A 26,929-nucleotide genomic window follows, 5' to 3' on the forward strand; every position below is an offset into this window, starting at 1 on the left:
TGAAACGTTTTGTCATGGTATATTTGATAACATTTTCATTAAATACACTGTATTATAACTACACTCACAATTACATTATTCAGGCACTATTTATCTATAAACTTACTGAGCACGGTTTAAAATCGATTTTAATATGAGAATAATCATTTGGAGTAATTTTTACATCATAATAATAAGAAAATAAAGATAAAAAAATTTAGTTTTCTTTACTGATTGAAAATTTATACCTTTTTTTAACATTTATTCTTAACTTTCAGAAATATATTTTCAGAATAAATCTGTTATAATTATAGTATAAAAAAACGTCTAAATAATCAAAAGCAAAAAAGTACTAAATGATTACTCCTGGATCGATTAACGAATAATAAATATACTATATTATATGCTTACCGGGACTTTTTATGTACAAATTTATTAAGCAGTTTAAAGGATACTGGAGTAACGAAATTATGGACACATTATAGCCGTGTAAAAATCTCCGAATGGACTGAGAAATAAAAAATCCTTTTACAAGATTGAAGTAGATGCAAAGTTAGGAGACGGGGCAGTTGATATATATTAAAAGCGAAAGGAAAGTTAAAAATTTACATTTTTTCAATTCATAGAGATGTCACCTGACATAGATGTTTCCCTAATACAAAAGTTCAATAGTTTATATGGACAAATAATATTGCACTATCCACGTGAGCGAATTATCTGAGCTTATGGTACTAAGATTGAAACCTTAAAAAAAAATTTATATTCAATTGCAAATTATAGAGAATAGAATAGTATGTGTTTAAATGAGACAAAGCAATATAATGTAAGAAATGAATTACTTGATATTACGATTATTAACATTGTAAGAAATTTAGAGAAAATAGGCACAACAGAGAAGCTATCAGCATCAGGGCTGTACGTCTCGGTGGCAGAACGGAAGCACAACACGAAAAAAAATTAGGTTTCTCCGAGATTCGAACTGAGATCTGATCTCCTTCATATTTACTATAATATATGAAGGAGATCAGATCTCAGTTCGAATCTCGGAGGAACCTAATTTTTTTTTTCGTGTTGTCGCTTATTTCTTACAATATTTTAAAATTGAAATTTAAGAAGTCTGTACTACTGACATCGATCAAATTCGATCATCACTCCAGCATTCTCTTAAAGTCGATTTTAATGAAGTTTTACTCTCCCAGGAGCTCTTCGATTCCATCATCCTTGTCGGAACTGTCCTGTCGCTGCACTTTCATTTTATAGCCCAATGCTTCTAGAAGATTTATATTAAAGTAGTAAGTCAAATTGATTCCTGGCACTAGACGTTTTAGTTCTTCGATGGTCGCCCAAGCTTTCTCTGTGTCCCCTATATTGGCATAATGCTGTGTAATCGTTGCGAACAGATCGCCGCGACGCACTGACTGTTCTAAATTGGGTCCTTGAGAGTCGAGCAGATGACGAACCTGTTGCATTGCCGTTTCTGTCTCACCTCTATCAAACAATCTGTGTAATGAGAAAAAATAAGATATTTAAATATACAGAATAAATCTATATTCAATTAAAATACAATTCATATATTAGGTATACAATTTTGCTTCCGCCGTTTTCCGATAGAGAGCTTTAGCGATAAGTGGTGATCGAAATAAATAGATCATAGACGTCATACAATAAACTTGGGCATCTGTCAACATAACCCATAGAAATATTAGTTGATTTGTGTCTGCATCATAAAGTTATTCTCGATTGAAAATGTCAGTTTAACCCAAATTCTCGTCATTTGCGGGAGGTTTTAATTTTCTGCTTCAATTTGAAGGAATCTGTGGCTGAGGCTCATCGAATGTTCTCAAATACTTATGGTGAGGCCATTATTAGTGAAAGAACGTGTTGTGAATGGTTTCAACGCTTCAAGAACGGTGATTTTGACGTCGAAGACCGGCATAGCGATGGAAAAGAGAAGGTTTTCGAAGATGCAGAATTGGAGGCATTATTTGATTAAGACTCGTGTCAAAATCAAGAAGAATTGGCACGATCATTGGGAGTGACTCAACAAGACATTTCAAAACGCCTCAAAGTCATGGGAATGATTCAAAAGCAAGGAAATTGGGTGTCGTTCGAATTGAAGCCGAGAGATGTTGAACGGCGTTTGTTTGTTTGTGAATAGCTGCTTGAAAGGCAAAGACAGAAGGAATTTCTGGATCGCATTGTGACTGGGGACGAAAAATGAGTTCATTACGATAACCCCAAGTGCAGAAAATCATGGGGAGTTCCCGGCCATGCTTTCACGTCGACGACGAAACCGAATATTCACGGCTCCAAGGTCATGCTCTGTATTTGATGGGACCAGCTCGGCGTAGTGTATTATGAGCTGTTAAAACCGACTAAAACAATCACAGGCGATCAGTATCGAACGCAATTGATGCATTTGAGCCGAGCATTGAAAGACAAACGGCCGCAATACAACGAGAGACACGATAAAGTGATTTTGCATGCTCGACCCCATGTTGCGAAAGTGGTCAAGACATATTTGGAAACGTTGAAATGGGAAGTCCTACCCCACCCACCGTATTCTCCAAACGTTGCTCCCTCTGACTATCACTTGTTTCGATCAATGGCACACGGCTGACCAGCACTTTCGATCTTGAAGAAGTAAAAAATTGGATCGATTCGTGGATCGCCTCAAAAGAGGACCAGTTTTTTTGATTCGGGATTCATACGCTGCCCGGAAGATGGGAGAAAGTAGTGGCCAGCGATGGACAATACTTTGAATCATAAATGTATAACCAGTTTTTTACAATAAAGTCTCGAATTTCGGAAAAAAAACGGCGGAAGCAAAACTTAATAGAAACAAAATATTGTATCTAAAGGAATTTCTATTATATTTAAATAAGGATATGGATTATGATGAACGCAAATATGTTGAAAATATGATATCTACGGTACAATATTTCGTATAAAAATATGAGCCTAGATCTCTAATCATCTTGGATTTACCTTTTAATATCCAAATAGCGTTTAATTGCCGACATCCTATTGTTTACCAGCTCTATTGCCCGTTTGTGAACATCTGGATCTCGCGGCGTCACCACCTTGGATAAACACCTATTCGCTTGGTTCAATGCGTCCAACGCTTTTTCATAATTCTGAAACTCGTCGATCTCCACTTGCGCGCATGCCACATAAAAATTCGCCAATAAATCCATGGCTTTACCCCTGGAGTAGAAATTAATTATGTTTTTTAGAATCTCTGGTTGATTTTGCCAATCCAAAGATTGCAAATAATTGCCCGCCATGATGTAGATCTCGCGGTTCCTCGAAACCTGCGCGAAAAAGCAGATTTTTTCAGTGTCTCCAGATTTAAGCAATGCTTTCATGGCGCGTAACTTGTTGCCAGCTTGCGTGAATTTCTTAGTTGCAAGATGATAATTTCCCTGATCGAAGGTAATCTCTGCGATTTTCTCAAGCGTAGAAATTCTCATACGCTCGCGCTCTGCGTCGTCGTCGCTCCCTTTTTCAATCGTCAGCTTTTCTGCGAGTTCTTCGTTTAGTACGACATTATGTTGCTGGATCAGATCCAAAGCCGCCATATAATCTCTGCCGGTCGCGAGTAGATCCACTGCCTTATCAATTTGGTCGTTCTGCATGAAATAATCGGCGCACTTGTGAATTAATGCCGGATCAGAATCCGCATTTACGTCCATGATAATTAGTTGCAACGCACTGTACTGTCGCGTTCTGAACGCGACGTCTAAAGCTTTATGCAAGAGACCAGCTTTATGGTATAACAGTACTGCACGATCCGGTTGATCGTTGTTCTCATAAAATTTGGCGACATCTATCTGCGAGTTCCGTGGCGCTAATATAGTCAGTGGCCACAGTTCTTCCAGCATGTCGTGCTCCTACAGAGATAATAAATATTGCAAAGATTTACTAACTCTCGTCAAGTGATTCAAAATAGGATAAATAAAGGCATTAAGTTTTTAACAATTGAATGCCTCACCTTACATAACCGTATTGCATTAGTATAAGCTCTAGCAATTGTATAGAAATGAATCGCCTGTACCACATTATTCTTCGATTCATAATGCGCAGCAAGATGATATGCCGCTGCAGAGTGATTTGTTCTAGTTACTAGCTCACACACTTCATTCTCTCTATCGAAATAACAAAGCAACCTCGTCATCGACAGAGTATCCTTTGCTTGCTCATAAAGATGTAAAGCGGTCTCCATATCGCCGGTCGATTCAGTATACTGAGCATGCCAATTTTTAATCTCCCTACGATGATATTAATTTGACTACACTACAACTAATTATCTTCCAATCAACGCATTTAATTAATATTCCTGTTACTTACGGTTCTTCGGAATTATTCAGATATGTGAGTAACTCTCGGGGTCTCATCAAAAGCATTCTAGGCACTTCAAATCGATGGCAATCGGCTTTCGTGTACATATCGATAGCTTCTGCCACTCTATCCTGCTGCTCCAATGCACGAGCATAATTATAGTAACTTGTTTTTTCACGGATTTTATTCTCGTTACTAGCTAATTCGATTGCCTCCTTAAACTTATTCCGCCCTTCGTATAACCGTCCTAGCAGATCTAGACGTTTCGCTTCTCGAAATAGACGTTCAGCATCAGTCTATTAGTAAGGATTGAAGATTATACAATTAATACATATTTTGGATGTATACTCTCTATATTCACTAAAAATATACTAATATTATCTGTTTTACCGATTTAATAAGATCTGCATACATACGATTTCTGTTGTCATTGATACATCACTACTACATCAATACCGCAAGGACACATACAAATTTACTAACTAATTTTTCATATTACATACCTAAACCCAATTCTAACTTAATATTGTTTGTTCATGTAATCCTTGATCCAAATCAAGCTTGTTTTATACGTACAAATTATAAAACTTGTATATAAAGTAAATATTGTTAGGAATCGATGCCAGAAGCAAATAATAAAATTGTAATCTTTCAATTTTTTTTCGTTTTTTGCATAATCAACCGGTTTTAACTACATCGTTTATACTTTAATTATAGAAAAAGATTATACTTATTTAAAAAGTAATCGGTAAAACAGACACCTCCAGGATAACCCTATTAAATGTATATTTAATAACTTACATGAAGGCCAAGTTCGACGGCTAAAATTCCTACTTGTGCTTCTAAGCTTAGAGTATCATCTTGCATTGCTTCACGTAAAGCCCGCGCAGCATTAGCTTGCTTCATGTGACCCAGGCAAAGAAGAGCCATGTTCAGTTGCTTTGTTTTTACGCACATCTTGGCCAGACTCTTCCAGACAGCTTCGTTCTTTATAGATTTAATTGCTTTAAAGGCTTCCTCCATGTTCGCCACACTAATATGAAAACTGAAATCCATCACCGCTTTTCTGGTGATAGAATCGCACTCTCCTAGTTCTTCAAAGTCTCTCATTAATAATTGCATAATCTTGCTACATCTATCCAAGCTCTTTTCGGAATTTAAAATAATGATATGTGGCGAGTGTACACCTAATAATCGGCAATTCTCATCAGTAATTGGCTTCACATCCTGTACAACGATACCGTGATCCGATGTCGCGAATAACGATACTAACACCACAGAGGTTTGTACAATCTATAAAAAAAAATATAATTAATAATTAATCTTACTCTTAAATCTAAATTTTATAATTGATAATCACTTATAGCGTGTAGCGGGTTTTGAACCGATCTGGTTAGATGATGCTGCAATCTCTACAATTGATAGAACATGTAACGTCAACCAATAGCAAAGCCTTAATCCAACCCAGTTGATTCAAAATCTGCTACAGTTGATTATTACATTATCATATATACAGAGTATTCTTCGAGGAAATCGATTTAGTCCATTTTGTTGCTATGCGAGAATTTTATCATTAATTGTCAGACACCCTATGTGTATATGCATATACAGAATAATTTTATTTCATCACCCATCATGAGTAGGTAGAGTGAATCGAACTGAGATCAAAAAGTCATCTACCATTTTGCAGTTTGCAATAGTTGTAAGAGATATTAATTACTAAAAATTTCCAAATATTGATCTTGAATAATTTTTTACTCAAATACTATCAACTTTATAGAAAAACTGCAACAGACAAAAATCATTTATTTTCTTCTTATAGAACTCTAAAAATTTTTTCAGAATTTTTTATCAACTTTTTAGTATTGCATTTTCTTATTTTTACCAACATAAGAAAATACGATATTAAAAAATTCTGAAAAAATTCTCAGAACTTTATGAGAAAGAAAATAAATGATTTTTGTCTCTTGCAGCTTTTCTATAAAGTTGATAGTATTTGAGTAAAAAATTATTCAAGACCAATATTTGGCAATTTTTAGTTTGGCAATTAATATCTTGTTAACTATTGCATAAACTGCAAAATGGTAGAGGACTTTTCGAATCAGTTCGAGTCACTCTACCTGCTCATGATGGATGACGAAATATGTTAAAATTACCCTGACCTTTGGAATCAGGTAGAGTGGATTGAATTGATTGTGAGTCGAAAAGTCAAGTTTTCCATTTTGCGATTGCCTCAATACTTTAAGAAATATTAATTTCTAAATCAATGAATAAGCATGTGTCCTTGTGAAATGCGGTTACTTGGTAAGCTGTTTGAGTTATAGTGCTTAGCACGCGCAGCGTCTATTAAGCAGTCAAGTATCGGATAATCCCCGTGCGACAAGCTATCGTAAACCGATTTAGACCTGTTCTACAATCAGTCGTATGTCGATGTCGGCTGTCGCTAGTCGTTTGTCGTATATTGTATGTCGCACATGAATACGACTTGCTATTCTACAATCTACTGAGTTGATCGAAGTCGGAAGATCGGAACAAATGGATATTGAAACTTTGAATACATATTCAAATTTATTATTAATTTGGACGCAAATTATATGATTGTATTATAGAATAATGCAACTCCACTTGCTTGACAACTACTATGTATTGATTTAATTAGTTTTATAATATTGAAAAGAATCAAAACGATGATCGAAACGTATATTATTCAAATTATTAAACTTGAATAAATTTATATACACGAATTCACCCAGTGTCAGCTCTTATAGGCATTTCTTAAGTTTGATACAAAAGAATTAAATTACAAAATATTTTTATATTAAATAATAATAATTTAACAAACAAAAAATTACTTGACATATTTATATCATAACAGTTTCTCAAATTTGTGAATATTTTTTGCCACAGATCTCTTTTTTTGTTAACATTTTTAAAATCCACATCGCATTTATCATACAAGCAATGATTTTCGCGAACAAAATTAATAATTATTTCATCTACATTCAGTGATTCCATAATATAATATAAATATATCCATATATCCATATAAAAATATCTGTTTATCCATACACAAATGTGTCCGAAGGTTATATTTCATCTAGTCGTAGTCAGAAAAAATGGGAATGGACCATCTTCTATTCCGACGACAACCGACTTGCAACAACTTCATTAGACAGCCGACAATCCAATGCGCATGCGTACGATGCCCGATTCCGACATACGACTGATTGTAGAATGGGCCTACTTGGCGTATACTTGGCAACAGTCCGCGCGGATATGTTTATTCAATGGTCTTTAGAAATTAATATCTCCTAAAGTATTGCAAAAATTGCAAAATGGTACAGGACTTTTCGGCTCAATTCAGTCCGCTCTATTTGTTCACGAGAGACGATCTCGTAGGAGATGTCGGAGACATCCTGTATAAAGTCAAAACATGTTTCGCCTACGATGTATAATTATTTTATACTAATTTTTATTTTATTTTAATGTCGTATATATTCGGTTTTAGAAAGACTATTAAATCATATAAGATTATTAAATTATATTAAATATTTGATAAAAAAATAATAATATCTAACGAAATTATAAAATAAATTATTTTAAGCATTAAGATTCGCTTCGACTGAATATAGGATTTTTCTTATTCACACACGCACGCACGCACATTAATCTGTAAAAGGGTAATATATGTACGACATTATATGTATACATAAAGTAATAATGAGAGAACAATGCCAGTAGAAAAATTGAGTTATGAAAGTTTCTGCTATAAAGTATATAGATATTTAATCTACAATCTAAATAGAGGCAATTTTATAGACATTACCCAATCATTGTCCTTATTGAAGCTTTTAGAATCACGTTTTTCTAATTTTTGAGCTCGACATACTAATAGTCTGGGATCCTCAACGTCCCAGCAATGCGCTGTTACTAATCTTCCTTTGCATTGTGCAGTTCTAAAAGTAGTATCAGTATTATCAAGGACATACAAAATCAATTAATGGAAAATATTAATTCTGATCTGTGATTTAATACGGTTGTGTCGAATTTTCAGCTTATTTACTCACAACACAGTGTCATCATCAACGATGTCGTCTGACTCTCCAAAGTCAAATTCATAAATCTGATCGCTTTCAATATCCCAAATGTATAAAATCGAACTGGGCATGAGATTTGCCATGGCAACAGTGATTGAGACGCAACGGCAATCCGAATTACATCTAGCTTCAATGATTTCGGCAAAATCGCTAATCGCCTCATATGTCGCCATGGCGCGGGTGTGTAGCTTAGCCTCGTGTTTGCTCAGATTCCAAATCTTCAGAATGCCATTTAATGATGCTACCGTTAAATAATGCCCTACAAAATATTGTGTGTGTGTGTGTGTGTGTGTGTGTGAGTATAATATTTATAATGCAGTAATAAGAGTATTTTGTTGTTAAAATTTTAGATGATAAGAAAAACTCACGACACTTTATGTCAATTAAAGATTTTTACCTGTCAATTCCATCGTGATTGGTTCGCCCTCCTCCGGTAAAGTGGGAAGTGTCTGAATAATAGAGCCTTCTATGGATCTCAACTGAATGATCGTTGGAGTCAACACGATCAATGTGTGTTCGTAGATCAATATCTTTTCCGTGTCGCAGTTGAAGGTTGTCAATACATTCGTATTAAGATTGGCGCCTTTATTAATACAATTGACAACGATTTGTCTTCCAGAAGAGACGACGATGTATTCTCTTGATACAGCGATAATCTGCACCTGGATCTCCGTTTTTAGAATATATGTCTGTTCGTCCATCTCAAGCAGAATCTGTGTCGGAGTGAGCTGACTCGCGCAAACACTATTATTGTACACGGCGCACATTGGCTGTTGATGCAAGATGAACACATTGGTAATACAGTTAACAGCCAGGAGAGAATTCCGTGATAAACTAACACCCCATTCCAGTTGCTTTACTGTGCCGTGAATCGCGCAGGTCTCTGGGATTTTCGGCCAGGAATTCTCATCGCAATCAAGCACACATTTTCTCTTCCATAAGTAGATTGTACCTAGATTGGTGCCGGCGGCCAAAGTGTCTGAAAATCGTGGAATGTTTTTTAGTCCATTGTCCTCAAATTTACTTCAATGGATATGTTATGGACAAAGTCCGCTTAGTGGGCAATGTCGGCATTGCCCGGGCCATGTTAACATTGCACAACGCGATTGGGCAAAATAAAATGATTTATTAGCGAACATGACTCGATTTCATGTGAACAAAGTCAATACTGTCCACCCAACAGTGGTAATGTCAGCAATCATTATTTCATTGCGGACTTTGTTTATAACATAGTTCCAAGTGGACAATGTCAACACTGCTAAATCTATATGTGATAAACTGCATTGAATGGAGCTAATAGTACAATAGTTTTCTCAATTTTTAAGAAATCATTTATAATGGCCGTAATCTGTAAGAATTGACTAATCATAGTCGAGCATTTCCCTCTTACAATCAAATGACAGGAATATTCGACTGCCACGCAACATTGCGATGTGAACACATTTTCATGCTCTATGCCGACATACATATATGCATGTTATTGTAATGTAAGATTTAACTTATAAATAAATAAATAAGATTTGTGTTTATACGAGAGAGAGAAGAAAACCTTCCGGACATACAGTGTGTAAATGCTACTACTAAAATATTAGTACATGTTTATCAGGAAATATTAGTCCGTATACTTGATCAATTCTAGCCGAAGTCTGATTTAAAATTTCGAAAGCACATTAATGTCTTACCATTTGCCTTGCAAAATGCCAAGCTAGTACATATTTCCTGAGGAGTGGCGACATTTCCATTAGATGAATTCGGAGGCGACAGAATGTACGTGTCGCCTGTGTGAATATCCCAGCACCGTACAGCGAGCTCTCCTGTGAGTACAGCCAATGTATTTCTGCTAATCCAGCATAAGGTGGTACTAGTGGTACGTGATGTATCATTTCTGCCACTTAGTTTTACCTGAAATAAGTATAAGTATTGAATATAATAATTTCTTGATAATAAAATAAAGTTGCTCTGGAAAGGTGGGATAGATCTCGCTCTGCATGTCATTATTTAAGTAGGAAAGATCCTGGAAGGTGAAATAGTCCTCAATATCATATACAGCAGAAATAAGACAGAATTATTTTTTTAAATATTTTTTTATTAATAACTTTTTAACGAATAACGAGTGACGGCTAAAATCTGTTCGAGGTCACTCAGGGTCATGATCTTGACAACATATATCAAGATCAAAGATTGCTCCCCGTTTATGCGTTTTTTACAACAAAAGATGCTTATTAACAATAAAATTGTTTGTCAGTTTAATTTACGATATTATATTACAGCTTTTAACAATTTTGTTTTAACACTGTGTTTCAAAACGGATAAATAATCGGCGCGTAGTTTATTTGAATTAGAAATTGTAAAAATTCACATAAAAATATTATATATAGTATTAGTCACTAACAAGGAAATGACGCGAGGTGTTTTTCCTCAATTGCTCTGAATTTTTGCCAATATATTGGATATTGAAAAAAAATCGACACGTATTTTGCCGTTTGCTCAGACACTCAATAGTTTAAAAGACATTAAGCTATGAAACTGGTCGGACACTTTTAAAATTCTCGATTGTTGGTTCAAATACCACTAGTGACAATTTTTTTTTACCATTTAAAAAAAATTTTATCTATATAAAATACGTCTTCCACGTCACTTTTAATCAGAAAGACAAAGAATTAATTTTAAAGGACTTTTCATCTAAAAACATCTTATATATTAATTCTATTTATGTGCCACTTTCTAAATGTTTCTAAATTTTTCTAAAATGTTTGTAAATATTTTTAAACTTTCTAAATACTTATTATAAAACAAGCTAATATTAAAAAAAAAATTGTCACTGACATTTGAAGCAGCGATCTAGAGTTTTCCAACTATAAAAAGTGTAGTCCAATTTTAAAGCTTAATGTCTCTTAAATTATTAAGTGTCTGAGCAAAATACATATCCCTTGTAAGAGCCGCCTTGACCGAATATGATGCTCTTCACTCATTTGTGTTAAACATTTCTTCTCTCATTCATTTTCGCTTAATATCAATTAACTCTATTGTTTTATTTTAAATATAGAAAATCTATATATTTATGTATTATCATAATATTATTTGTTATCGTATATAGTTTTTTAAAATAAAAAAACTATATTGCGTCCTTATATATAAATTCTACAAATGCTCAATTAGGGCTTACTATTATACGTTTAAACGAAAACACGTTTATCAGCATATCCGTTTATTAGAAATGTTTTTCCGAGTATATATTAGGTGTTGGAATTAATTCGTAGCGTTTTTAATGAAAGAATGTTATTTATTTCACATGAGCATTAAAAAATACATTAATGAAAGTACTTCCCATCACTTGTAAAACGCTACGAATTAATTCCAACACCTAATATGTTTTAAGTAGGGCTCGTTATTGTACGTTTAAATAAACATACATTCACATGTATATTTAGCACATCCATCTATGAAAAACGTTTTTTCGAATATTTTTATGTTTTAATAAACGTTTATCCCTTTATTATGGAGTCATCCTAGTGTGATGGGTTTAAAAAATTGAAAATTGTTTTTGGGTGTAAAAAAGACGTTTAAATGTAGTAAAAACGGAAAAAATATGTATATAAAATAACATTAAAACAGTGTATTCGGAAAAATGTTTCTGATAAACTAATGTGCTAATTCTACGAATAAATGTTTACGTGGGCTTGTGTATAATGGCTTTAAAGTGCACTTTAAAATGTTAAACTGTAAGAAAATGCAAAAAGAATGAAATTAATTTTTAATTTTATAAAAAAAATATTCGTTAAAAAAAATATTCGAGAAGACTTCGAGGTTTTCATAGAAGGATGTACTAAATATATGTATAAATATTATACTATATATTCTCGTTTATTGTATAGGGTGGCCGATAAAGATCATAATAATACTTAAGAGTAGATTTTGTTTCATTTTGAAATAAAAATCCTGATACCAAAATATCGAAGCTATAATAATAATTTTTGAATTGTGAGCATTTAAAACTAGTGAATCATATCATCTAAAATTCGCGCGTTCAAATATTGTTAGTATTTTGCGTTGTGCCACACCTGAATGAACAAATTATACTCTATATATTTTCATGAATAAAATTTCTCGGAAAATTGAATCTGTATAATACATAATCAATAATATTGATGCAGAATTTGAATTTGTCATATATAGTATTTTTAAATTTTGAATAGAAATAACATGTAGATATAGCAGTAATAGAACTCAATAGCATAAACCTTTGTCAATTCGGTGAGCTCTCCAGTGATTGAATCTGCTTGAAAGTGCCCGATGTTCAATCCTTCTGTCATAACAATGATAGAATCTCTGTTTTGATGATACAATAAGCAGTGCAACACTGCACCATCAGTACTAAGAACTTCCTTGCATTGTCCTTGAACGTCAACATAGTATATGATACCATTTACAGTGCCAATATAAAACGAATGATTGTCCCGTTGTACTGGAACTGCTGTTGGTGCAGCTGTTCTTGGACGCCAGGAACTGAACATATCCCAGGCTCTCTCATCACCAGCCACTGTTGCCTTTGCCAAACCACTATAAACAATTAATTAACCAATCGCTATCCAATCAAATGATCAAAAAAAGAATATCATCAATGTTCATCTAATCATCTGTAAGTTTTATTTAAAACAGCTTCTTTGAAACTCAGTACTTTTTATTTCTATTATATTAGTTTGCAATAATTATGAAATAACCTATGTTATTAGAAAAATAATACACAAGTTGTTTTGTATAATTTAACCTGTTTTTACTTAAGTTGTTTGTATAAGTTGTTTGTACCTAACATCAACAACTGGTTTTAGCGGAACTGTCCTAAATACAATTTGTGAAAAAGATTCTTTTAGTTCATGATGAAATGTCATGAATAGCTGTCCTCTGGAATCTATCTTCCATCCAACTATAGATCCACCAGTATCTGCAGATACTAAGCAACCACCATACTGACTCCATTGCAGAATCGTGATGATATCTCGATGAGGGGTTACTATTATATTGAACTCCTGAGTTCCAGTGTCCCCTGGCCATACCTAATAATAATTTAATATATTTTTTATCTCATGACAAACTTGTCTTCTGTAGCTTGAAATATTGCGATCCTAACTCTTAAATCTCCGTTTTCCCATCCTGTCGCTAGCCACGTCTTCTCTGGATGCCAGCCAAGAGATGTGACTTGTGCCACTGGGTGTCCCGGTGATTCGATATCCTGCACGAGTTCACCTTGATCATCATAGATGATTACAAAGCCACCTTTGTCTTGAGAATACGCAGCAACAGCTAATAGGGGATAATTATTGTGCCAAATTGCAAGAGTGCTTATTGAAGCACTTTCAGGATTTTGCACTCGTATGTCAAAATACAAAGTCATTGTTTCAACATATTAGAATATTAGAATGCACTCATACATTTAATTAAAATTTAACATTATATAAATTAGTATAAATAAGTGTAATCATACATACTATAACACTCGTTTCAAAAAAGATATTTCATATTATTAAAGCATTTAAAAACACAGATAAAACAATTCTTTCTTAATTTGATGGAACGCAATCAATCCCTGTTTCTTCCATACATATTTATGTTGTTGACAGTTACCATCAGTTGCCTTGGAGATTAAAGCTGGAAACACAATGGGCGCGTTCAAGTCCGACAAAGCTGCTAGTCTGCTTGCCGAATGATTGAATGTGATTGGTTGGATTTATAAGGTCCGATTGCATCAATGTTACTTATTGTTGATTTTAAGTGAGATTTAAAACTCTTTCTGTTTCTGTCTCATTTTGGCTTTAAAAGAGACAGATAACGAGTTTTAAGTATCGCTTAGTCACAAAGTGACATTGGCCTAGTTTTCACTGAGAGTTGAAACCGGATCAGAATGTAAAAATCAACCAACTCCAGTCGAGCATTCCCCTGTCATTCGATTGTAACAGAAGAATACTCGACTGGAAACTAGGCCATTGGCTACGTTCAGCAAAGAAAGCAGTTTTGCAACAGTTGTAAAATTCTTTAATATGATTGGTTTTGCCCTTAGTTCCTCACTGGATCTAAATGTGTAAACCAATATTCAAGAATTTTAAATCTTAAAAAGAGTAAAAAGAATAAAAGAATAGAGTAAAAAAGTAAAGAGTAATCTGTAAAAATTGACTAATCATCTTCGAGTATTTCCTTCTTATCGGTATATAACAGGTTAGGGTTATTATTCAATAGCATATCTCTTATAAAAGCACACGTAATATAATAAATATAAATATAATTGGATAATTTTCGTTATGCATACGTTTATGCGACTATGCAAGTTTGTGTGGATATACCCTAATCTATTAAACCTAATTAATCCACTATTAAGCGAAGAGCACAGATTCTTGCACAATGCATAATACATAATGCATTATGAGAAAATGTACCAATCAAAGTCTTTCGGTTCTTTCCTTTAAAATAAAAAACTCCGATTGATTGGATTTCTTATGTGTTATGCGTTATGTGAGAGTCTGTGCTTCCCGCTTTAGTGTATCTCGTACATTAAATTCAATTTTAGTAAAATTACTGCTCAAACATATTAAGGCGAAATCACACGTTATTCCGAATAGCACTAATTGGTTGTTTCAATGACGCATTTTCTATTCCGCAATCCTTTTCCGCATCATGTGATTTCACCCTTAGGATGAAATCGCACAGTACCCGCACTTTTAGGGGTCACTTCAAGAAACTTAAGGTACAGTCCACTTGGCGCTACAAATGCTTTGAAACTTTTGATTGACCAATTGAAAAAAAGAATTTTACTAATTAATCAATGAAAAAATTCTTCGAAGTATTTGTAGCATCAAGTGGAGCGTAGCTTTAATCCATATCAAATTAGCCGATCGTATCTGCCGTCAAACGAAATGACGAATGTGATTGGCCAAAGGCCTCTCGCATAATCGATATCATGGTCGCATCCAGACAGATGTCGCTGCTGTATTCATTGCAATGACGCTTTCCTTTGCCGGCGACACGAGGCGCGAGGCGCGAGGCGTCGGCAGTGACCGGCAGGCTGGGTTTAGGGTTGGTTGGACGGCTGGTTGGTTGATTGGTTGGTGTCCGTGATCAGCTCATACGGCACTACGGCGTACCGAAGTAACCGAAGTGCGTTGGAAACGCAGTAGGCGCGTGAGAACATTGAAAATTGAAAAGAGAGTAAACGAGAGCACAAAGCATTCAGGGTGATTCAAGGTGTCATCCTATGTATTGATGGTTCCTCTAGACCGCATATCGCACCACTCCCTCTCCCATCATTGTGCTCTCGCCATTGCTCGCAATTGCTCGCTGCGTTTCTCCTCAATCCGCCGCGGTTGACATTTTGACAACGGTACCTCCACTCGACTGATCACCATTTCACATTGATCATTTCACATTTTCACATTTTTTTCCCACCCGATTGGAAGGAGCAAGTTTACACTTGCTTACGCTCCTATTCTCTCCCAAGGTCCACTCTCTTTTCCATGTCAACAACACGCGCGTTTCCGCCAAGGCCAGCAGCGAGTTATACTCCTCACGTCGTCGCTGTCATCCTCGAGAAATTGTTGTTATCGTACACGTCGCATTCGCATTCGCGTCACTGGGGGATCTCGACGAGGATCGCCGACGGCATCGAGTATCGGGACTGTCTGTCGGTGTCGCGAAGGAGAGGGACGTCGTGCGATCAGGTCGATCACATCGCTCCTACCAACCTGAGATGAGCGACCATGGCTGCATACATTTAAATAATTTTAAAGCAGCAAAAGGTATCCAACCGTATAAAGTGATACACTCGTTTTTCGTGACCAGTACATCGACTGAGGCACGCGTCAGGAAGGTACGTCAGTCTTTTTCTTTCTCGCTTTCTATTCGTGGTCAAGGTTCTTTGTCACGCAACTTGAGAGAAAGAGAGAGAGAGAGAGATCTTTCATCTTCTCTGCGTCTCGCTTTCACATTTGCATGAGCTATGTTTACACCCTGCACTTATTTAGGCAGTAGTCTGTACAATAGATGTCATCCTTGTTTATCCTGTAAGTTGCATGATATAAATGTAGCCATTATGTCTCTGTTTCTCTCTCTCTCTCTCTCTCGCTCTATCTAACTGTTTCTCTTCATTCTGTTGTGCCTCTTTTTATATACATACATTTAAAAAATTGTTTAAAATGTAGTCACAATAGAATAAAGATTTCAACCTATCAGATATTGGATACACTGGAATACATGATTTCTGATAGGTTGGAATTATTATTCCTTATTTTTTATATTGTAGCCGTATCATTTATACTGGCCGTAATGTCCGTAATCTGTTAGAATTGTCCAATCATAGTCGATGAATTTTATAACATACAGAGCTGTGTTCAGATTCCTCATCGGATGGGTGATCGCTGGATGACTGGATGAATGGGCGGAGCCTAGCAAAAAGTACCAGAGTGGTTTGGGAATCTGAACGCACTCTAAGATAAGAGAGTGTCCTACATGTATCGGTTACAGCAAATAATAACGTAAATGTATCAGATTTAATATAAATTACATATATAATCAATATAATTATATATAACTAAAATATATACAATAATGATAAATATATCCAATAATGATAAAAGATATAAGATAAATATCTTATCAGTATCTTAAGTCCCGACCTGTGAAACTTAATAGATGATTAAATACTTGACCTCTTTTGAGTTATGGTTTATATTGTTTATAATACAGGCATAACTTGAAATTTAAATTTTCGTATAGATATATTCGTATGATGCTCAAGGAACCAGATGATTTTTCCATTCTTCCGGGTGGATAGAGTAGGAATCTATACATTTCACCTAAGCGCCCTCAATAAAGGCACTCAAAAGGAATCTGAATGCTTTCTGGATGCACTCGGGTGGGGAATCTGAATGCAGCTCTGGAGCAAGCCATCGAAAAGTAGGGATGTCTCAATTCCTAAACAAGAACACTAATGCAAAGTTGATATTGTTTTCTTTGTCAGGGATTTGCTGATTGGCTGATGCTGTTTTACTATTATAAGTAGAAATCAGCCAAAAAAACCAATATTGCTTGCCTTCCTTTTCTTCATTAGGCCGCAGCTTTCTATAGTTTAGTAATTAGTATAAAAATGGCTTGCTCCAGTTTATTATAGAGCTTACTGATCAAATAATCGTAGTCGATTATTTTCCTCTCATTCAATTGTAATTGATCAATTCTTACCAGATTATTCTTACCAGATTAGGCATAAGTTAACGTATTACGGCCAGTATAAATAATCCTTAAGCCCCTATCCTGTAATTCTTAACGACAATAAGGATATTGTTGATATTGCTGTTACGTTTTATACTATATGATTAAAAAAAAGCACAACACGATATAATGATTCTGACATTATCGTTAAGGTTAACGGGATTTTTACTATTCTATTATGGCTTCTGCAACGTCACATTTTGTGTGACGCGCGACAAGCATATCCGCGCCTAATGTGTAGGAATCATAATAGCGTTTTCTACTATTCTACTGGAAAAACTAGTACAACACTGATGCAATTGAGTGTAAATCAATATATATATTTTTTCAATGTTAATAAATAATTTAATTCTTTTAAGGTTATAAAGTTATCGTGACAAATATATAATATAAAAAATATATAATTAAAATGTTTAAATTATCTATTAACTGAAAATATATGTATTGATTTGCATTCAATTGTACTCATTAATTGTGTACCAGTGTTGCATTAGTTTTCTCAATGGAAACTTTAACACTAAAGCTACTTTAAGCTTTAATACTACAACAAAGGGATCTACAATAGAAGTTGTAGTGGTGTAGAATTGTAAGTCAAAAAATTAACCAATCTCATTCGAATATGAGAAGAATAGTCGATTATGATAAGGGTCAATTTTCTATGACCCTTAAGATCCTTCGATCGCTACGACTTCTATTATAGACCCTGTATAAATACAATGACTATATTTTCTTAAAGAAAATAAAAGAGAAATCTGAAAATTTTGGGCTTTGTTCCCTATATGTTTTCAAACCAGTTTGTGATTGTCTGGATCTGTGTATTATAAAATTTTATTACCTAATATAATCAAATTGAGATGTACAGTTTTCTGATAGTTTGAAACTGGTTCGACTGGAACAAACCCTTGACCTGAAATAATAAAAGGTTCAAAATAATGAAAAATGAAAACAACTCTAGTTTGAGTAAATTTAATTTAAAAAATTAAGAAATCTAATTAACAAAAACAAATTGTATTTATATGCTTGAGATTGTAAAACATTTTTCATAAAAATTTGCTTATTAATATAATATGTTAGACATTGGAACGCTAGTTAAAAAAGAATTTCCCGTAATGTCAAAATAAAGGATAATAAAGGACAATATTGGAAAATAAAATTGGAAAACAAAATTGAATTTTGAAGAAACAAATAAATCTAAAAGATAGCTACTTGAAAAGGACTGTCCTTTACAATAAAGAATGTATAGTCACCGTACATATAAGGGAGTCCGCGCACATTTGAGAGGATCCCGCTTGTCTACATTCCCGATTACATACATCATAGATCATTAATTTCCTTGTAATTTTTCGCTGCTTTACCAATGAGAAAATTTTAAATTATCCATGAAGTGATATGCGCAAATGGAGCTCTCCCCACACTTTCCATATAATAGCAATTGTAATGCGTCGTCTACAATGAACAGTAGAGGCTGTAGATACGTCGGGTTTTCCGGCCAAGCCAGAAATGATTGATCGATCAACTGTTCATTGTAGACGATACTTAAAAATACATTTTCACGAGCCACTCCAACCAACCGTTTCAGTGACAAAAAGGATCACAAAAGGTCAAAATTTATGAATGATCCTTTTTGTCGCTGAAACAACCGGTTTGAGCTCGTGAAATTATACCTTTACTGTACTGTGTTGTCTACAATGAACAGTAGCAGTAGAGGCTAAAGTCACTAGATCTATAAAGTACTCGCATCCATTTTCACGCGAAACGCGGTCATTTCGAATTTATGCATTTGTATTACGTGCTTTATTTGGGAAAATGAAGCCGTCAAATATATAAATCAATGTTTTTTAGTTGTAATTAGTTTATTTATGAACAAAAGAATATGTACGAATGCTCAATTTATGTGTTCTTTAGTTTAATACGGATTTGTCGTAGAAGTTTTGTGCATAAAAGTGCACAAAGGATACGTGTAAGTACAGTTCAAAACTGTTCAAGAATACACATCACACGTGTGATTACACGAATTTGAGCATTTTTAAGAGATTATTCGGCCGAGGCAAACGTGTTTTTGCACTTAGACAACAACTTGGCATTATTAACTTTAACAACACGATACTGATAAACTGGAAAAAAAACCTTGAAGAGGTTTTTATTATGTTAATATCAACACAATGATGATGAATTTGCGCCTTCAATCTCGAGATTGACGCTTGAAAATGTTTCGAAAATGTACGGTTAGGTTAGCTGTACCCAATTGACCCAATGTGGACCCTGGTGTACTTCAAATCGTGTATTATATGCACTTCGGCCGTTTTTACGCGAATTTCTGAAATCAATTGCGGTACTTTATAATCTAGTGATTTTAGTAGAAGCTGTAGATACGTGTCGGGAGTAAGCTGGTTTTCCGGTCCAGCCAGAAATGATTGATCGATCAATGTCAAATCGTAAGCGATGATGCGAAGTTCAGTATCGATTTGACGTTAATCGATCAATCATTTCTGGCTGGGCCGGAAAATTAGTCTACTCCCGACGTGTCTACAGCCTCTACTGCTACTGTTCATTGTACGCTTTAAGCATCATCTATAATACACGGAGTAAGAAATAAGAGTAAGAAATTGAATCACCAATCACAATCGAATGTGAGAAGAATAATCGACTGTGGTCAATTTCTTACTCTTCTTACTCTGCGTATTGTAGATGACGCATAAGAATTAATCAAACTGAAAGTTTTAGACAATTCTTGACTATGATTGGTTAAGTCTTAAACCTATTTTATAATATGCTCTTTGTTTCTTCTTTTTACCTCTTGCTTTTTTCTTCTTTTTGTCGTTTCAACAACAATTGTATTTCTTGCTACTGTTTCCTATTCCTTCCGAAGCCTAACTTTTATCTCACGCGATAAGAGAACAAAAAATCAGATAAGCAAAAAGATAAGATGTAAAAAATAGCAAAAAAAAACAGGAAACAAGAAACAAAAAACACATAGACATGTTTACACGGCTCGATTTACGCCGAAGTTATAACATCGATGTTATAAAACTAGCTATTCTTCTGAAGAACGGAATGATTGTGATTGACCAGTTTCATAACATCGATGTTATAACTTCGTCATAAATCTAGCTGTATAAACATAGTCATTATAGAATAGACTTTACGATTATTATTACGGAAAGTGTGTGTGGCCATTCTAAGAAATTTACAGTCGAATATGAGAAGAACAATCGATTATGATTGATCAATTTCTTAAAACTTAATAATAAATGATTCATTAAGACATTAATGTGAATACACAACAAGTAGGAATTAGTAGGATTAAAACCTATAACGATCGAAGCTGGATTTTTAATGCTTTAAATAATTCAGTATGAATTATATTATACTTATACATATATATTATATACAGGGTATCTCACGTAACTGTGATCACAATTTTTCCGGCACTTTCGATGATGTAACAAAAATTATTTTGAATAAAAGTTAGTCAATTTTCAATCAACTACAAATTGCAATATTAAAAATTTGCGAAGTATTTTTTTTTTTAAAGAAAAAAGTCAAGGTCACCCTAATTTTTTAAAATGGCACTACGTATTTTTTACTTCACAATATTGTCAAGAATTCAAAGACCTGCTATACTATGACCTCGGATGGCTTTAAAGTCAGGCATGTGGAATCAATGAACGGAAACTTCGGAAATTTCGTGAAAAATTATTTTATTTGTATTAAATTTTATATGGACATATTTTACGGTAGAAAAAAATTTTTGTATCAGCTGCATATCAACTTTCTCATTATAAAAATACATTTTCGACAAATTGAGACTATTTGTTCAATGTCAAATTAAAAAAGAACACAAGTATAAATAAAGTCGTAACAGCGTTCGAGCTATGCTAAGTTCTACAAATTACGTTGGCATTTTTTTCTATGTTCACATTACATACATATTCACATTACGTATTCAGAAATGGTTACGTCGGTTCCTCAATTTGTTTACAGGTATATTTTTTCTGAACAATAAAAAACATGTAAAGTTTAATACAAAATAATTTGTCATGAAAACATTTCCGTTTATTGAATCCACACGTCTGACTTTAAGGTCATCTCAAGGTCATAGTATAGCAGGTCATTGAACTCGTCCTGACATCAATTACAATATGATGAAATAAAAAATACGTAGTGCCATTTAAAAAAATTAGGACGACCTTGACTTTTTTTCTTAAAAAAGAATATTTTGCAAATTTTCAGTATTGCAATTTGTAGTCGCTTGAAAACTGACTAACTTTTATTCAAAATAATTTTTGTCACATCATCGAAAGTGCCGGAAAAATCGTGATCACAGTTACGTGTGGAACACTGTATGTACATGCATATATACCATATTTATAGTTATTCAAACTGCGCGAATTGGTTTTTCGCATTTATAAACACGATTAAACTATTGTAATAATATTACAAATTAAATTAAATTGACAAGTAAATTTTAATAATTTGATGCTCAATCCGGTATCATATTAGAAAGATGTTAATATGCTGAGAAACTGTAAAATAATTTTGTAAGAAATGTAAATTAATTTTATTGTGAAAAATATTACCTCGGCCAGGAGGCCGAACCCGGAATTCTTATATTCCGTACAAGCGTCCTAAGTTTTTAAGGCCATGACATATAAAAAATTTAAAGGTAATAAGATGTAGGCAATAAGAAAATTAACATGCTGGATTGACTACTACTTACGTTATGGTCTTACGGATCGTGATTGGTCAATTCGCTTATTGCTTATGTTTTATTGCTTAAGTTTTTTTGTGTATCATGGCCTTTAGACTACCGAGGCTTTTGCAAAAGCTTTATTTATAGTTTTTCAATACGTTAACATTTTTCTAATGATATCTCATCCGATGTGTACTATAATGCAGTTCTGTATACATAATTTTATTAATAAAAAATTTTCAAGAATAAATTTGCAAAATCGGCTCTGTACCTTCCCAGCACCATAAGAAAGAAATTCCAAAAAGTTCCATAAGGAAATATTATTTCTTCGAGAAAAAATCAGCATAATTGACCTAGATCTACACTTATGTATGTGTTTCTTTATGCTAAAATTATGATTAAAATATTACATGAATCGCGTTTTAATTGCGATATTCGTAATCAGGAAAGACTCCTGAAGGTTCGTATAGAGAGATTTTTTGGGGAAAAAGGCAAAATAAAAATTTATTCTGATATCTCATTCGACATGTACTACATGTACTACAGTGCAGTTAAGATGCACATAATTTTATTATTAAACAATTTTCAAGAATCAGAATTGAAAAACTTTTAGAGAGGAAACAATACAAAATATAAATAATAAGGAGCATACAGCGACAAGATGTATTTAGCGAAAATCGTATATTTTAAATAATTATTTCATATGATAAGTAGACGTTTTAAGAATCAATTTGCAAATCCGCCTTTGTACGTACTTCATAAAGAAAAAAACCGAAAAAGTTTTACAATATTATTTCTTGGAGATAAAATATCAACGTAAAGATAGGTATCTGCACCGTAAATAAGAAGCATACCAATATAAATAATTATAACGAACGTGATTTATAAATCAAAAAAATCTTTAAATATAAAGATTTTGTTATTAATGTAATGAATTATTAAATTTCACAAATAACATCCAGTGCTGTGGTTTCATGCTCCTTTTTTTTTATTAGAAGCATTTTATTCATTAAAATGTTTTTAAGAATGAAATTGTAAACTTTAGTTCTTTAAAGCTTCGTAGTTTCGTAAAATGTAATCCAAAACGAGTTTCACATGGCAAAATATTTTTTCTACGAGACAATATTTTATATAATAAAGTCTGATTTTTTTATATAATAGAGTGCAGATATGTAGCTGCACAAATGAAATGAAAATGAATTGACTTGTCACTCCTATCGACTCTTAAAACCCTACAATTTTTGTAGGAAACATTTCTTTCGAAACTGCTTAGTTTTTGAGATATTTCACCGGTCCGGAACTTTTTACTCACCCTGTACATACATATAGTATGTATACAATTCATATTAAATTACTTAAAGCATTAAAAATCCAGCTTCGACCGTTATAGGTTTTAATATTCTTACTTAAGGTTTAGTTACTTAAAGCTTTAATTAAAACAAATTAAATTATTGTAAAGGGCTTATTGTAAAGGGTCATATATATAATATTTCATGTGTACGATAAACACAATAGATGTAAGCCTTAAATCTTAAGAAATTCACCAATCATAGTAATTGATTATATTATATTCTTTTCACATTTGACTATTAGCGTTTTCAACCTGAGCGGATTTGCACTGAGTTGGATGTTCTATACTATTGGTTGGCGTTATATGTTCTGCCAATAGGATACAATTTATTAATTCAATTCAGGTTATAAGAAACCTGTTCGGAATAACGAATTAGGAATAATGAATAACAAGAAAAAAGGAAAAATTTTCGACATATCGTCGTGAATTAAAATCATTAGACTGATGAAGACTTACAATTAATTTAGTCGAAATGTGTAGTTTTTGTTGTATTAATGTATAATTAGTTTAATTAGGCCCTTTGTTGCTCGTGGTTTAACTTATCTATCCAGTTTATTTTGTTACAATTCGGAGCGAATAATATTTATAATTATTATATTTATAATTATTATATTTATATTATAATTTTAATTTATTTTAATAAATATATTTAATATGACGCGCCCCTCTACCTTAAGAATAGTCGATATCGATATACTAATTATTTGAAAATTACTCTTTAGATAAAACAGAAACAATTTTTTATAAATGTTTTTGAAATAGTCTTAAAAATGATTTCTAACCGATATTTTGCAAAATATGAAATGAAAATGAAATTATTTTACTGAGCATGCTCAGTAATTACGTCATATCTAAATTTTAAAATAATTACTTTAAATTTAAATTTTGTTTAAAGTTTAAGTTTACTCGTTTGTTTTAATAAATAAGACAATGTGTAAACGTAAAACGATTAATATTAGGCATTTTATTTTGCAGGCTGTGAGTTGTTTATGTCACACATGTAAAACTTACAAGGATCGCCTACATTCTTGTCTTCATTGTATATTTTTTGGCTGTTATGTAAAAGGCCATATACAAGAGCATGCAAAAACGAAGAAACATTTTCTAGGTAATGGAATATTTTTCAGTTTAGATCTATTACATGCATTCAAATATTTTGTCAAAAATAAACATTATATAAATAAATAAAATTATATAACGTGAATCTTTTATATATGTATAATAGTTAATCAATTTGCCCTTTTATATCGTTTTATTTGTTCCGTTTTATCGCAGCCGTTGATCTGTGTTACGGGAATATTTTGTGCTTCCAATGCGGTGATTATGTATACGATAGAGAGTTGTTAAAAGTAGCAAAAGCGCAATGGAGCGAGTTGGCAAAATCCTTGAGCTTCGGGGAATTCTATCGTGCATGGGAACCCACGCAGACGGAGGCGGAGTTGCTGAGAAATCATCCGCGCCGAAGACGCGTTGTAGAAAATTCCACTATAGGTATTGAAAAACATTCTCAAGCTTATTGTTGGTTCAATTTCTAGATTACATTGTACAAGTTAAATAAATTTTATTAAATGCAAATAATGTTATAATGTATTGTATTATGTTAAAAAAATATAATTCGACAATAATGATTCAAATATTCTTTGTAGAATAATTATGCTAATGTAAAAATTAATGCTAATTTCAGGTTTAAGGGGACTCATCAATCTTGGAAATACTTGTTTCGTAAATTGCATTGTACAGGCGCTTATTCACACTCCACTGTTACGCGACTACTTCCTTGCTGACCGTCATCACTGCCCGCAACCGAGTCTCTGTTTGGTCTGCGAGGTATCCCATTTGTTCCAGGAGTTCTATTCCGGCAACAAAGCTCCATTGACGCTTCACAAACTTCTCCATCTGATTTGGACCCACGTCAGACATCTGGCAGGCTATGAGCAGCAGGATGCCCATGAATTCTTCATTGCTACACTGGATGTCCTTCATAAGCACTGTGAAGCCACTACGATACTGGTCAAAGACAACCCTCATCACTGCAAGTGTATCATCGATCAAATATTTACTGGGTGCCTTCAAAGTGATGTTGTTTGTCAAGCTTGCAAGTATGTTAGTCTCTAAATCTCTCTAAGAAGACACTTAATAGATGGAGAAGATATATATCATGTAGAAGCTATAAAGCACATTAAATAATGTGATAAATGCATATCTTACTTTATATAGAAATAATTATTATAATATTATATATCAGATTAAGGAGGATTTCGATTGAACCACCACAGTGTTACGATTATATAGCGCCTAGAGCTTTTCACTGGTCGAGTGCTGTTAGTAACTTGTGTCTAATTGCAACGTGATTAATCGATACTCGTCAGATTAATACAAAACTTCTCAAATATAATACATTGTAAAAATAAGCTGTTTAACATAACAAGAATTTTTATTATATCAGACTTAGCTCTATTATTCTTCATTTCCTTTTCAGTGGAGTGTCTACTACAATAGATCCATTTTGGGACATATCTTTAGATCTAACTTCGGCAGCTAGTACCTCTGGTTCTAATACACCCGGGCCACCCACTTCCTTGCTAGATTGTCTGGAAAAATTCACCAGAGCCGAGCATTTAGGTTCTAGTGCAAAGATCAAATGTAGCAACTGTGAGACTTACCAAGAAAGCACAAAGCAATTAACGATGAAGCAATTGCCGATCGTGGCGATCTTTCATCTAAAGCGCTTTGAGCACTTCATAATCCAGGATAAGATTTTTAAAAAGAAGATCTCTACATTTATCTCGTTCCCCGAACAACTAGATATGACGCCATTCATGTCGCATAGACGCAATGGTAACAACAACAGCGCTATGCTGAATGGTTTGTCGAAAAACGGAGAGGATATGAGTTTTAGCGACAATAGGTAGTGATATCTCTTGAATTAGAATTTTTTTTCTATTTCTGGGTAACCAACATTATATCGTTTTAAAAGAAATCTACGTTGAATTAAAATATGATTGCTAATAATAGGTACTCTCTGTTTGCCGTAATAAATCATGAAGGTTCTTTAGAGACTGGGCATTATACCGCTTTCATCAGGCAACAGAGAGATCAATGGTTCAAGTGCAATGATCATTTGATTACACGGGCCAAGTTAAAGGATGTCTTGACCAGCGAAGGGTAAGATAAAGTAGGGCGATATTGCAAGTGAATAAAAATCACCTGGATTTA

General features: G+C 33.6%; 2 protein-coding genes and 2 long non-coding RNA genes across 10 annotated transcripts in view; 3 read left to right on the plus strand and 1 right to left on the minus strand.

Annotated features, from left to right (window-relative positions):
- Nucleotides 1–20,695, minus strand: rempA (intraflagellar transport protein rempA). Of its 7 annotated transcripts, none has more exons than XR_015546701.1 (15): nt 18,922–20,690; nt 18,505–18,576; nt 13,546–14,063; nt 13,224–13,471; nt 12,659–12,977; nt 10,100–10,319; nt 8,815–9,396; nt 8,388–8,676; nt 8,147–8,276; nt 5,122–5,613; nt 4,330–4,616; nt 3,974–4,250; nt 2,968–3,872; nt 1,110–1,479; nt 1–723 (listed from the first exon to the last, which is right to left on the minus strand). XR_015546701.1 is itself a non-coding variant. In XM_087411276.1 (15 exons), the coding sequence occupies exons 4-15, from the start codon at nt 13,807–13,809 to the stop codon at nt 1,167–1,169; spliced, it is 4,326 nt and encodes a 1,441-aa protein (XP_087267402.1). In that variant the 5' UTR covers nt 13,810–14,063; nt 18,505–18,576; nt 18,922–19,115; nt 20,464–20,689; the 3' UTR covers nt 1–1,166. The 7 variants fall into 7 exon arrangements, 5 of the variants coding, with proteins under 5 accessions (XP_087267402.1, XP_087267404.1, XP_087267403.1 ...); XR_015546702.1 differs by having other exon boundaries at nt 1–487; nt 18,922–20,689; XM_087411276.1 differs by having other exon boundaries at nt 1–1,479; nt 18,922–19,115; nt 20,464–20,689.
- Nucleotides 1,486–2,796, plus strand: LOC147907966 (uncharacterized). The gene is made up of 2 exons (XR_015546708.1): nt 1,486–1,727; nt 1,790–2,796. It is a non-coding gene; the product is annotated as an uncharacterized LOC147907966 (long non-coding RNA).
- On the plus strand, nt 12,919–13,509 carry LOC147907967 (uncharacterized). The gene is made up of 2 exons (XR_015546706.1): nt 12,919–13,056; nt 13,247–13,509. It is a non-coding gene; the product is annotated as an uncharacterized LOC147907967 (long non-coding RNA).
- Nucleotides 15,472–26,929, plus strand: part of not (ubiquitin carboxyl-terminal hydrolase nonstop) — a 17,614-nt gene continuing 6,156 nt past the window's right edge. Inside the window, exons 1-6 of the mRNA XM_011069860.2 lie at nt 15,472–16,272; nt 24,689–24,821; nt 24,989–25,204; nt 25,398–25,812; nt 26,193–26,621; nt 26,729–26,878. Coding sequence (XP_011068162.1) covers nt 16,153–16,272; nt 24,689–24,821; nt 24,989–25,204; nt 25,398–25,812; nt 26,193–26,621; nt 26,729–26,878 — 1,463 coding nt within the window. The 5' untranslated portion in view covers nt 15,472–16,152. The remainder of the gene's footprint in view (nt 16,273–24,688; nt 24,822–24,988; nt 25,205–25,397; nt 25,813–26,192; nt 26,622–26,728; nt 26,879–26,929) is intronic.

The sequence above is a fragment of the Acromyrmex echinatior genome, chromosome 11 (assembly GCF_024713525.1).
Source record: "Acromyrmex echinatior isolate Ae372 chromosome 11, ASM2471352v2, whole genome shotgun sequence".
Classification (NCBI taxonomy): Eukaryota; Metazoa; Arthropoda; class Insecta; order Hymenoptera; family Formicidae; genus Acromyrmex; species Acromyrmex echinatior.

Bases quoted from the DNA above. Each gene is read 5' to 3' on its own strand.
- rempA (XM_087411277.1), bottom strand. From the start codon at position 13,809: ATGACTTTGTATTTTGACATACGAGTGCAAAATCCTGAAAGTGCTTCA. The intron at 12,978-13,223 runs GTACAAACAACT...AATTGTTTATAG, and splicing joins AAACCAGTTGTTGATGTTAG to TGGTTTGGCAAAGGCAACAG. The intron at 1,480-2,967 runs GTAAATCCAAGA...CTCATTACACAG, and splicing joins CGCTATTTGGATATTAAAAG to ATTGTTTGATAGAGGTGAGA.